General features: G+C 45.8%; 1 protein-coding gene across 2 annotated transcripts in view; it reads right to left on the bottom strand.

Annotated features, from left to right (window-relative positions):
• Nucleotides 1-233: 233 nt before the first annotated feature.
• The window catches only part of TP53I11 (tumor protein p53 inducible protein 11), a 439,642-nt gene continuing 426,169 nt past the window's right edge, over nucleotides 234-13,706 (bottom strand). For both annotated transcript variants that reach the window (XM_069221787.1, XM_069221788.1), the window contains exon 8: nucleotides 234-6,059. In XM_069221787.1, the coding sequence (XP_069077888.1) occupies nucleotides 5,926-6,059 (134 nt within the window). In that variant the 3' untranslated portion in view covers nucleotides 234-5,925. The remainder of the gene's footprint in view (nucleotides 6,060-13,706) is intronic.

Below are 13,706 nucleotides of genomic sequence, written 5' to 3'. Positions count from 1 at the left end.
TGCAAATGCGTGTTTTAATAGGATATTTCTACCACAGTCACACAGCACCCTAACACGCTTTATTATTTCTGAGCAGTAGAAAAAAACTATGATATTAAAAACAGTTTTATGCTTTTCCCGCAAAGACTGCAGTGCGGTCAGACAACACACTTTAAAAACGTCCCATGATGGACACTCGAAGTAAGACACTTGTGCACATGAGCAGTGATGCAAGAAAGTAACTGGACACAAACTTCCATTAAGTAAAGTTTTACTATTCTAAACTGTACACGGTCATGGATTGGAACGGAAGCAAGTCTCAGCAGAATATTTTGGTAACAAAGTGACCATAAAAATAAATTCCCAGCTACATTTGTTGCAGTGCTTGTTGATGGATTGAGCCATGATGGGAGGAGTCCCAGAACTTGGTGCTTTCACCTGCCACGTCAGTGATGAGGTCTGATCCCTTGAAGGACACCTGCCAGTCAGGCACAGGGTGGGGCTTGGCATATGCACTCATTGTGAGGAATGTTCAGTTTCCTTATTTTACTTGCAATTCAGCCGACTGGTCTTCACATACATTAGAAACATTAACAGAGGTAAAACCAGGATGGGGCCAGGAGGTGGGACAAGAATAACATTGGTTTGTGCTAAAAGGAAGGATGGGTTACCAGGGTAAGTGGGTTAAAGTATGTCCATGGTCCCTGAGATTCCACTAGCTTAGTCTAAGTGAGCACGTGTCAATGATTTGACCATCTGAGACCCCAGTAGATTAGTCAAAGTGAGCACATGTCAATGACTTGACGCCTTGCAATTCCCCCGGTAAGACTAAGGGAGTACATGTTAATGAACTGACCATCTGGAAGTCCAGCATGACCATGTGAGAATCCAGCAGCTGAGTCTAAGGCGTACGTCAGTGATCTGACCATGTGCGATTTCAGCAGCTGTATGTAAGGGGGTATGTCAGTGATTTGACCATGTGAGATTCCAGCAGCTGAGTCTAAGGGGGTACGTCAGTGATTTGACTATGTGAGATTCCAACAGCTGGGTGTAAAAGCATATGTCAGTGATTTGACCATGTGAGATTCCACCACATTAGTCAAAGTGAGCACATGTCAATGACTTGACCCTTTGAGATTCCCCAATAAGTCAAAGGGAGTACATGTCAATGATCTAACCATCTGAAAGTCCAGCAGGTTAGTTGAAGAGCATACAGGTCAAAGATTTGACCATTTGAGATTTGAGCCGCTGAGTGTAAGGGGGTATGTCAGTGACCTAACCATGTGAGATTCCAGCAGGTTAGTCAAAGGGAGTACATGTTGATGACTTGACCCTTTGAGATTCCCAAATTAGGGCTTGATTTAGAACTCAGCAGATAGGTTACTCCACCACAAGGGTGATTGATATCCCATCCACCATAATCTAAATCCCGTTATATCCATTGGGATTTAGATTTCCACCATGTTCTAAGTAAAGCCCTAAGCGTAAGGGAGTATTTGTTGATCATTTTTCCTGGTCAGGTTGCACAACGTATGGGAGTACCTGTTTTTAATTTGAACGACTGAGGATCAAATTAGCCGTGGAGTACGCGGACAGTTAGTGCAGAAGAGTTATGTTGATTTCACCCGTTGACAGTCTGCAATGTTAGTCCAGGACAGTCCATGTTGAAGATGTCACCCACTGACAGACGCAAGGTAAATCTAGGGGAGTACATGTTGATAATTCCACCCTCCGACAGTCTTTGAGATTAGGTTAGGGGAGAAAATATTGATAATTCCACCCACTGACAGTCTGCGAGGTTCGTCGAGGGAAGTACATGTTGATAACCTCCCCACGCAGTAGACCCTGTTGCACTAGGGCCACAGTCAGGGCAGGTCTTCCACTGCACCTTGTGATTTTTAATTCTCCATGCTCTGCACTTTTTCCTGCACTATACTGATCCGGTGATCTGATTCTTAAAGCCATGATTCGCTAGGAAGGAGATGAGACTGTGGCCATATGGACTGTCATTATTGAAACCTGGCCCTTGGGTTCTAAGAGCTCCCCAGAGCTGGGCAGAGGCCACTATGTACTAGAGCTGTCCCAGGTTGCTTGGGGTCTGGAGCTTTCAGCAGTGGGGGGAAAGGAGTTCTAACACCACTGGATCTATCAGAAGGGGGGCTCCACTACCTCTGGAGCTTCCTGGAGTGAGTGACTGGCCCCAATTCCACTACACTATTGGGAAAGGGTCTATATTTACAGGAGTTTATGGGGTGTCAGAGAGACCACTTGCTGTTACAGGGACTGAAGGGTGTAAGGGACACCCATACCTGTCAGAGACACCTCTTACTGTTACAGAGACGATGGGCGTAAGGGACACCCGCTTCTGTCAGAGTTTGTGGGGTGTCAGAGAGACCTCGTACTGTTATATGGAAGGATAAGTGTACGGGAGATCCGCTTCTGTCAGAGTTTGTGGGGTGTCAGCCAGTCCTCTTGTTGTTATATGGATGGGTAAGTGTAAGGGACACCTGCTGCTGTCGGAGAGCTTGTGGGGTGGCAGGGAGACCTCTTGCTGTTATGGGGACCGATGGCTGTAAGGGACACTCATAGCTGTCAGAGTTTGTGGGATGTGAGAGAGACCTCTTGTTGTTCTATGGATGGGTATGTGTAAGGGACACCTGTTGCTGTCAGAGTTTGTGGGGTGGCAGGGAGACCTCTTGCTGTTACAGGGATGGATACGTGTAAGGGAGCTTGTGAAGTGTCATGGAGACCTCTTGTTGTTACAGAGACAGGTAAGTGTCCTGGGGATTCCCTGCTGTAACTTTACCTGTCCTGAGTCAGAGAGACCGATGCCAAATTACAATCCTAAGAAGGCCGGGGGCCTGAGAGGAGCGCTGCTGTCACATGAAGAAAGACGAGAGATCACCCTGCTGTCACAATGTCTGGAGATCTGAGAAGCGCCTCCTGCTGTCACAGGGTCTGTCAGGAGAGACCCCTCTGCTTATACATTGTCTGGCGAGACTTAAGAGGGACAACTTCTACCAGGGTCCCTCAGGAGAGAGCCCTCTTCTGTCATATAGTTGCAAGAGAGGCACCTGTGTTATAACATGTTCTGTCACATGTAGCAGAGGCACCTGTATTAGCACATGTTCTGTCACATGTAGCAGAAGCACATGTTCTGACATATGTAGGAGAGGCACCTGTGTTAGCACGTCCTGTCACATGTAAGAGAGGATCTTGTGTTAGCACATGTTCTGTCACTTGTAGAAGAAGATCCTGTGTTAGCACATGTTCCTTCACATGTAGCAGAGGCTCCTGTGTTAGCACATGTTCTGTCACATGTAAGAGAGGCTCCTGTGTTAGCACATGTTCTGTCAGATGTAGAGAGGCACCTATGTTAGCACATGTTCTGTCACATGTAGCAGAAGCTCCTGTGTTAGCACATGTTCTGTCACATGTAGAGAGGCACCAATGTTAGCACATGTTCCTTCACATGTAGCAGAGGCTCCTGTGTTAGCACATGTTCTGTCACATGTAAGAGAGGCTCCTGTGTTAGCACATGTTCTGTCAGATGTAGAGAGGCACCTATGTTAGCACATGTTCTGTCACATGTAGCAGAAGCTCCTGTGTTAGCACATGTTCTGTCACACCTAGGAGAGGCTCCTACCGTCACTTTGATCAGTCGGGGAAGAGTCCCCTGAAATCACTGGGTCTGTCAAATGTGAGAGAAGCCCCTGATATCAAACTATCTGTCATGAGAGAGATACCTAATGTCACACGGGCTTTCAGATGTAGGAAGATGTAGAAGCGGTCCCTGTTGTCACATGGACTATAAGATGTAGGAGAGGTCCCTGCTGTAACATGGACTATCAGATGTAGGAGCGGTCCCTGCTGTCTCATAGACTATCAGATGTAGGAGCGGTCCCTGCTGTCTCATAGACTATCAGATGTAGGAGCGGTCCCTGTTGTCACACGAACTATCAGATGTAGGAGAGGTCCCTGCTGTAACACGGACTATCAGATGTAGGAACGGTCCCTGCTGTCTCATGGACTATCAGATTTAGGAGAGGTCCCTGCTGTTACACAAACTTTCAGATGTAGGAGAGGTCCCTGCTGTCTCACCAACCATCAGATGTAGGAGCGGTCCCTGCTGTCACACGGACTATCAGATGTAAAAGCGGTCCCTGCTGTCACACGGACTATCAGATGTAGGAGCAGATGTAGGAGCGGTCCCTGCTGTCACATGGACTATCAGATGTAGGAGAGGTCCCTGCTGTCTCACCATCAGATGTAGGAGAGGTCTCTGCTGTCTCACCAACAATCAGATGTAGAAGAGGTCTCTGCTGTCACACGGACTATCAGATGTAGGAGCGGTCCCTGCTGTCACACGGACTATCAGATGTGGGAGCGGTCCCTGCGGTCTCATGGACTATCAGATGTAGGAGAGGTCTCTGATGTCACACGGACTATCAGATGTAGGAGAGGTCTCTGCTGTCACACAGACTTTCAGATGTAGGAGCGGTCCCTGCTGTCACATGGACTATCAGATGTAGGAGCGGTCCCTGCTGTCTCACCGACTATCAGATGTAGGAGCGGTCCCTGCTGTCTCATGGACTATCAGATGTAGGAGAGGTCTCTGCTGTCACACAGACTATCAGATGTAGGAGCGGTCCCTGCTGTCACACAGACTATCAGATATAGGAGTGGTCCCTGCTGTCACACGGACTATCAGATATAGGAGTGGTCCCTGCTGTCACACAGACTTTCAGATGTAGGAGCGGTCCCTGCTGTCTCATGGAATATCAGATGTAGGAGCAGTCCCTGCTGTCACATGGACTATCAGATGTAGGAGCGGTCCTTGCTGTCACATGGACTATCAGATGTAGGAGCGGTCCCTGCTGTCACACCAACTATCAGATGTAGGAGCAGTCCCTGCTGTCACACGGACTATCAGATGTAGAAGAGGTCCCTGCTGTCTCATGGACTATCAGATGTAGGAGAGGTCTGTGCGGTCACACGGACTATCGGATGTAGGAGAGGTCTCTGCTGTCACAAGGACTATCAGATGTAGGAGCGGTCCCTGCTGCCTCACCAAAAATCAGATGTAGAAGAGGTCTCTGCTGTCACATGACTATCAGATGTAGGAGAGGTCCCTGTGTCTCGGTCTGTTGTTCCAGAGGCTCTTGCTGTCACATGGTCTGTCAGTACATGAGGAACCCCTGCTGTTAAAAGGCCTGCCAAATGTACGTGGAGCCCCTGCTGTAACACTAGATGTAGGGAGAGAGGCCTCTGGTGTCTCACGTACTGTCAGATGCAAGAGAGTCTTTATCTGTCTCACAATTTATCACAAGAGAGTCCCCTACTGTCACAAGATGTGTCATGAGAGATTTCCTGCTGTCACTGGGTCAGTTAGGTGAGACGCTTCCTTCTGACCAGGGTCTATGAGGTGGGAGAGATGTAAGAGACATCCTCTTCTGTGTCACACTTGATCACAAGAGACTGGCCTGCTAACACACATGATTTGTCATGAGAGATCTCCTGCTGTCCCTGGGTCAGTTAGGTGAGACGCTTCCTTCTGACCAGGGTCTATGAGGTGGGAGAGGTGTAAGGGGAGTTCCCTTCTGTCATACACTTGATCACAAGAGACTCCCCACTGTCACATGATTTGTCATGAGAGATCTCCTGCTGTCCCTGGGTCAGTGGGTGAGACACCCCCTGAGCAGGGTCTGGGCGGTCAGAGGGACCCCTGTTGTGACAGAGTATATCTGAAAAGAGACCCTAACCACTATAAGGGAACTGTCACCTGTAAGAGACATCCGTAAATCACAGGATACGTCAGGGGGGAGAAAGGGCCGACCTTCAGTGGATCAGAAGGGCCTTCAGCCAATCAAAAATGTTCACATCAGAGTCTGGGAAACAACACAGACAACCAAAAACAGGAACATAAAATATCAAAAGAAAGGCGCATTAGAGCTTCTTGGGTCTGCGGCCCACTTGGTAGTAGAAGTAGACGCTGACGAGGAGGAAGAGCGCCCGGCTCGACAGGAGGATGGCCGCCCCGTTGGAAATCATGCCATTCTCAATCAGCATGATGGTGGTAACTGCAGAGAGGGAAACAAAATGGCGGCAGGTGGTTAGAACGAGTGCTACAGGCAGCGCTAATGGAGGACAGCTGTAGAGCACAAGGCCAAGAGTCCACATCAGTGCAACTTCCGGGATATCTGTGTGCTAAACTGCAGTAGCAAGCCATATAAACATTGTAAGTAAAATGTAATTGAAATCAGAAAACACACAAAATCTGTTTAACAAAAGTTACAGAAAAAAATATTTCAAAATACTGGAAGAAAAGCAAACATATCTTATGATATCTCAAACCTGTACTTTGAATCCAATGTGCAGTGGCGGCCGGCAGCTTTAGGAGGGAAGGGGGTGGGCGGGGCGCACACACACACACACACACACTCATTCTTTCACACACACACATGCACGCACATCCATTAAAACTCATACCATTCAAACATGCACGCACGCACGCACCAAACATTAATTTTAAAACATCACGCACACATTCTTTCACGCACGCACATCCATTAACAACATTCATACCATTCAAACATGCACGTACGCACCAAACATTCAACATCACACACATAAACACACACTTACCTTCGGCCTCCAGGTCCCAGGAGGGTTGGGACTGCTGCCTTAATGAGGGAAGGCAGCAGTCCCAGCCTCGTCACAGAGTGGGATGGGGTCAGTGAGACTGCTGACCCCACCCCACTCTGTGACGAAGAGTCACTGATTGACACTCGCCCTGGGCACTTCAGGACCTAAACTGAAGCGCCCAGGGGGAGTGTCAATTGGTGACACTTTCCTCGTCACCCAGGGGAGGGCCTCGAGGCACCTTTGCTGGGCTGAGGAGGTCACGTCCATAGGAGCTGTGATCTCCTCAGCCCAGCAAAGGTCAGCTCAGGCAGCCAGGAGTCTGCGCAAATCGCGCATGTCTGCTCCTGGCTGCCTGACCTGAACATGAAGAGTGTCTGTCAGGCTGACTTTTGTTCAGCCTGACAGACACTCTTCATGGGGGGCAAAAGGTGGGGGGGCGTGGCCCCTCCGCCTTTATTTTTCACTGGGGGAATTCGGAACAGACCTTAAAAATAAGACAGTATCAGAATGAAACTGGAAATGCTTGCCAAGGCCTAATTTACTTTCCAGGGGATTCAGCCATTTGGTCCTCTGTAGCAACAAAAGGAGCAGATTTATGGGCCTCCAGGGGATGCGGCATGCTGAGTGCACCCATTGCTTCACACATCAGCTGAGTGTGGCAAGCAGCCCTTTCCCGAGGACAATAAGGCCCATATTTATACTTTTTTAGCACCTCATTTGCGTCATTTTGTGATGCAAAAGCGGCACAAACATACAAAATATAATTGTATTTTGTAAGTTTGCGCCAAAAATGACACAAATACAGCGCTAAAAAAGTATAAATATGGGCCTAAAACTCTTTGTGTGCCAAAGCTTGTGCTTTCATGCAAAATGTGTAATGCAGCAGCACATGATGGAGAGAGCTAGAAAACACATGCACTCTCATGGAATGCTGAATGAAAAAGAAAAGAATAGTTCCCTAAGTGTGAGCAGTGGGAGGATACAAGTCAACAAACTAAAATGATTTTGGGGAGGGACAAATACAAGAAGAGTAAGAGGAACCACCTAATAAGAAGCAAGCAATGTGAAGGACAATACAGCCCACCAATGGTAAGCAACAGGCGGGTTGCAAATCAACCGTCAGTTTAAAGCAGTCCCTAACTTTACCAGAAGTCCATTAATAAATAAAGTAAAACCAATGCTTCGAAGAAATAAGCAAACTCTGAGGCCTGAAAGATATACTTTTAATATTTTATCTAAAAACATCTAACCATTTATAAGGTTGTTCATAAAATATATAATTTATAAAATTGCAAAAAGAGGGTTTAATTGATCATTTGAAAGAAGATCCCAAAGAGAGACTCACACAAATTACACTAAAAGCGGTAACTCTTCAACATTGTTGAACAAGAAAGAAGTTACGTTTGCTGAAACCAGGGCTCTGAAAACAGAACAATGCCCTGGATTAAAAGGGTCCCACGACCCAAACGACGCCAAAGATAGACATGTCAAAAAAAAACTTATATGGAAACATGGTCCTAACAATAACTACCTACTGGGGACTGGCAGTATAGTCATTGACATATATATATACACACACACACACATACACACATATAGTGGTCTGGTCGAACAATAGCCCATTTTAAAATGGTTTAGGAGGTGCAAACATGTATGTGTAGCCAGCAAGTTGCAGGGTATAAAATTGGTCCATAAGCCAATCACTAATTTTCTCAGCTGTGATAGTGACAGAAGGCCTGGGCAATACTTAAATTATGCTGTCAGAATATGTGTAATTTCATGTTATGCTACTTATCCGAAGTTCACAAATTACGCCACTATGCTACTTTTGGTAATTATACGAATTTGTGGTAACAATTTAGAGTGAATTGTGCACATCTGTGTGACTGAACATGAGTGGCTGTCATTCATAGTGCTTTTATTTAATGCATCCTCATACTGAAAATTGGGAGTATATTTTTAGCTCTAATAGTTGCATTTGAATTAATGTACCTAATTTAACATACTTTTGCTGTTAAATTTTACGCAATCCTAAACTCCATACCACCTCTTCCCACCAAACTTCACTCTATGCGTGCAAAGGAAGTTACAGTCAATGTCTGCACTTTTATAAGTGGAGTAAAGAGATAAGTGCAAATGTGGTGGTTTGTTGGGCAGGGTGGGATTAAGGTGCATTTAGGCATGGGGTTCAGCTTGCTGCAACCTAAGGGGTATAGGAACTCAAACTCTACTACCTTAGCCCCTCCCAAACAATAGAGCTTAGTTGCCCTTTCAGAATAGTTCCCAACCAATGATAAAATACAGTCTAGTGGGGTGTCTCACAAAACAGCAAACACGCTGCTGTAAGTTATCGCATGTGTGCAGGGAGCATGCTCTTGGAGGTCTAGTGTGCTTACTACAAGATGGCTTGTGTGCTTGTAAGTGATCCCCTACCCGAGACCGACAAGCCTAAAGAGGCCAATCTGTCATCCAGTTCACTTATGGCTGTTCTGTGGGTGTATCCAAAATATGAACGACACTTTAACAAGGCAATGGCTGAAAGGGGCTGTTAATAAGCCCTTCTCTAAAAATACACTGAGATAAAATAACAAATAAGGCCCTTACTTAGAAAAAAGGGCAGGAAGCTTAAACTTTTTATACAAAGTAAAGATGGGAGCGTAATAATAAGGATGTGAGGGCTAGGAAGGTCAGTATAATTTACAATTTAGGATTGCACGTAGACTATATGAGCCATACAGTGCTCTGCTCCCATTTAGATAGGTTTGAGCTACACAGTTAACACATTCTATTCTTACCTCAAACTCTACTAAACACACAAGGAACCAAGAGCACAAACCTAACACAACTAAAGCACAAGGAAAAAAAAAACAAAAAAAATTGTACTGACCTTCTAAGTTCTAATTTTGGGTTCCGGAGTAGCGTGCTACTCACTGAAAAAGACACTTCAATGCCTTGTCAGGGGTTAGAGGTGCTATATAATTAGATTTACAGGTACAACTACAATGATAGGCGTCACCCTTAAAACCCAAAGAATTTCCATATCAACAATTGACATTCAACTGCTCTTCAAGTGTGAACTCCAGAACCTCTTATCTTGAATGGTTACCTGGCTAAAGAGTGACTCACCAACTACTATTTTTGGGGGTAACATTTATTTTACCTATTGGTACTTGGGTGGTATCCAAGGACCAGAGTTGGATCTGGAGTCCCTGCGTACATATCCTTGCCCAAGGCATTTTACAAGAGTTTATCACTCTTACAAGCTAGAGACCCAACCACTTTGTACCTCCCCCTTAATGTATTGTCTATAGGGTAAATGTGAACAGACTCCAGCATCTCGCACTAAAGAGCTGAGCCATCCAAGGTGCTAACATATCCCAGTTTTTCTGTATTAATAACATCATTTTCATTTTTCTATAGTAAAGCACTGACTGGGCATTGAGGTTCTTAGGTGCTAATTCATGTCTCCAGTTGCACAGCTGCATAAAATGAGTAATTTTCATTCCACTTGGAGTGCATCAGTTAAGTAGTGTGATAAGAGTGATAATATACATTTTCAAGGGTTCACTTGAAAAGGAAAGGCTTCTGGAAAATTATTTTTCCACTAGGGGGCATATAATAGATGTGAGAAAATGTTTATAGTTTCCTCACCCTAAAGAAAAAGAATGGGATGTTGAGATGAGAGGAATATGACAAATATCATTGTGTTCCCATTTCCTTTTCACAGAACAGCGTTTAAATAAAAAAGTGTTTTCACCCTGTTGTCTCCTGTGATAGCTGAGGGTTGTAGAACACTTCACATACTTTTGCATCACGTCAACCTGGTTTGTTTAGATGTACATTTAGAAGTGCAGGCAAGTGTAGGGGAGGCACTGACAATAATTGTGAACATAAAAAAAAAAAACTTGTTGATTTTTGCATTTTCACATTTGTAAAGCCCGCAGTCTTTGCAACACCGGCTATGTACTGCCTATGGTTATGGGTTTTTCTGCACTCCTAGTGGAAATTCTACAAATCGATTGAATTTTACTTTCTATATATACAAATTTACATCATTCTAAATGAATAGGACCTGTTTTGTAAATCCAGATTCTCTACTACTGACACCAGTACTACTGACACTAATTTGCTAAAAAATAAACACTTTGGTTTCTTTATCTGAATTTTGCAGGTTATTTTTCATCCCTGCTTTTTAGGTTGAGCCTAGACAGTGATTGTGCTGTTTCTCTGAGCCATGCTGTATATACTTTGTGGGATTACAGCCGCCCACTGCTTTTCATTTGTTTATGTCAGTGTCCTTTAACCCCTCGCATGCCCCAGACGAGCTGGTCTCGTCCAGGCACACGGTTGCTGTGTGCCTGGGACGAGACCACCTAGTCCTGCACTGGGCACACGGGGGAAGCGCTAGCGCTCCCCCTGTAGATCCCCCACTCACACCCCCTCCCGTCAGGGATGAAAGGGGAATCGCATCCTCTTTCACCCCCGACTCCACCACCCCACCAGTGACGTCTGATGACGTCAGCGCGCAAATCATCAGATCCCGGAAGAGAAATGTTTTTGCATTTCTCTTCCGACCAGAGGTAGGGCAGGAAAGACAAGAAAGAAAAGACCTTTCCTTTCATTTCTTGCCTCTCAAAGCATTTCTGCTGCCCGATCGCGATGCGATCGGGCAGCAGAAATACACACTAGACACCAGGGATTTTTTTTTTTGCATATTTCAATAAGGGGAGTGGCTTCTTGGGCAAGGGCCGCTCCCCAGGGGGTCAACTTATTTCTAGGCCATTCCTGGGAGCAGATCAGCCTAATATTATCAGGCCGATCTAACCACTAGACACCACAGATTATTTATTTTATTCATACTTGCGAATAAGGGGAGCGGCCCCTTGGGCAAGGGTCGCTTCCCAGGGGGCCAAAATATTTTTAGGCCATTTCTGCCCCCGGGGGTGGGCAGAAACCACAAGACACCAGGGAATTTTTATTTTCTTTATACTAACGCATAAGGGGAGCAGGCAAGGGCCACTTCCCAGGGGGGGGCAAAATATTTGTAGGCCTTTTCTGCCTCCCCTGGAGGCAGATCGGCCTAATATAATAAGGCGGATCTGCCCCCAGGAGGGGCAGAAACCTCTAGACACCAGGGATATATATATTTTTTTATTTACTTTATGTTTTTATGTATGGGGAGCAACCCCTTAGACAAAGGTCACTCCCTTGGGGGGTAAATTGTATTTAGGCCATTTCTGCCCCCCATGGGGGCAGATCGGCCTATTTTTGTTAGGCCAATCTAACCCCAAAGGGGGCAGAAACCTCTAGACACCATGGATTGGTGTGTGTGTGTGTGTTTTGTTTAGGGGGCAGCCCCTTGGGCAAGGGTCACTCCCCATGGGGGCACATTACTGTTGGCCATTACTGCCCCTCCCCCTTGTGGGCAGATTGGCTTATTTTTGGAAAGCCCATCTGCCCCCAAGGGGGGCAGAAAGCCGACCAGGGAAGATTTTTTTGTCAAAATAAGAGGTTGGGGGTATGGCCATACCCTCACCCCAAATTTATGGGGCCAAAGTTGTTATGCCCACCAGTGGGCAGATTGGGCAGTTACCCCCGATCCACACCCCGGGGTGACAGAAAGTCTACTAGATGCCAGGGAATTAAAAAAAAGAAAATTGTGGGGTGGTGGATACCAACCAGTATGGGCCTGGTTATGCCCCCACCCGAACTGAAGGGGCTAACAGTCTTTCAGCTCTCCCCCGCACACTAAAACATCTTACCCCATGGCAAGCAAGAGGACATTTGATTATTTGGGGTTTTTGTTTTACATTTGGGCCGTAAGAGTTTGGTAACTCTCAAAATCGTCCCACTTGGAATGGTGAGGGCTGCACTTTTTACTTTGGGACGCTGCCATGTAGAAAATTCCACAAGACCTAGACCAGAGGTCTTCAAACTGGGGGGCGGGCCCCCCTAGGGGGGCCTGAAGTGATCCCAGGGGGGGCCCCAGACTCTGGCCAAAATAAATATTATACAGATAACAGGCTTTTGTTTTAAGCAGAAGCATGTTATTGCAGTTTTAAAAAGGTAACAGTACTTAACTGTAATGTTTAAATAGGTTTAGACATATTTAAACATTGCCATGTTTATAGAATAATTGTGAAAAATTCTGAGGGGGGCCCAATGATTTTTATTTTTCAACTGGGGGGGGGGGCGCGGCATTAAAAAGTTTGGAGACCTCTGACCTAGACACATCTGAAAACTAAACATATAGTTGATTCCAGGGTGGTGTGCTTCACATGCACCCTGCACCATTTCCTTACCCACAATGCCCTGCAAACCTGCAACTTTGCTGGAAAGCACACATTTTTGTGATGGAACCTTCCGGAATCTACAAAATTCCTACCACCCAGCATTGTCTCATCTATACCGATAAAAATTCTGCTGCACTTGTCAGCCTAAAACTGTTTTTTTTCAAACTGCCCTTTTGGACCCACTTTGGTTCCCCCTCAATTTCGACATGTTTTTGGCTCTTCCCTGTCACAAGCACTTGGCCCACCTACACAAGTGAGGTATGATTTTTACCAGGAGACTGAGGGGAATGTTGGGTGGTAGGAAATTTGTCCCGGTGCGGTGATCCCACACAGAAATGTGGGAAAAATATGATTGTTTAGCTAAATTTGAGGTTTGCTAAAGATTCTGGGTTAGAAAACATTGGGGGATCCACGCATGTCACACCTCCCTGGACTCACTCGAGTGTCTAGTTTTCAGAAATGTCTGGGTTTGGTAGATTTCCCTAGATGGCTGCTGAGCCCAGGAACAAAAATGCAGGTGCCCCCCACAAAAACAGGTAGTTTTGTATTTGATAATTCTGATGTGTCCAGATAGTGTTTTGGGGCATTTCCTGTTGCGAGCAAAAGGCCAACCCACACAAGTGAGGTACCATTTTTATCGGGAGACTTGGGGGGAACGCTGGGGGGAAGGAAATCTGTGCCTCCTCTCAGATTCCAGAACTTTCTGTCACCGAAAAGTGAGGAAAAAGTGTTTTTTAGCCAAATTTTGAAGTTTACAAAGGATTCTGGGTAAAAGAACCTGGTGAGAGC

Source organism: Pleurodeles waltl, chromosome 3_1 (genome assembly GCF_031143425.1).
Source record: "Pleurodeles waltl isolate 20211129_DDA chromosome 3_1, aPleWal1.hap1.20221129, whole genome shotgun sequence".
NCBI classification, from domain to species: Eukaryota; Metazoa; Chordata; class Amphibia; order Caudata; family Salamandridae; genus Pleurodeles; species Pleurodeles waltl.
The sequence above is the reverse complement of the archived record's forward strand: the minus strand, read 5'-3'. Positions and strand labels throughout refer to the sequence as shown.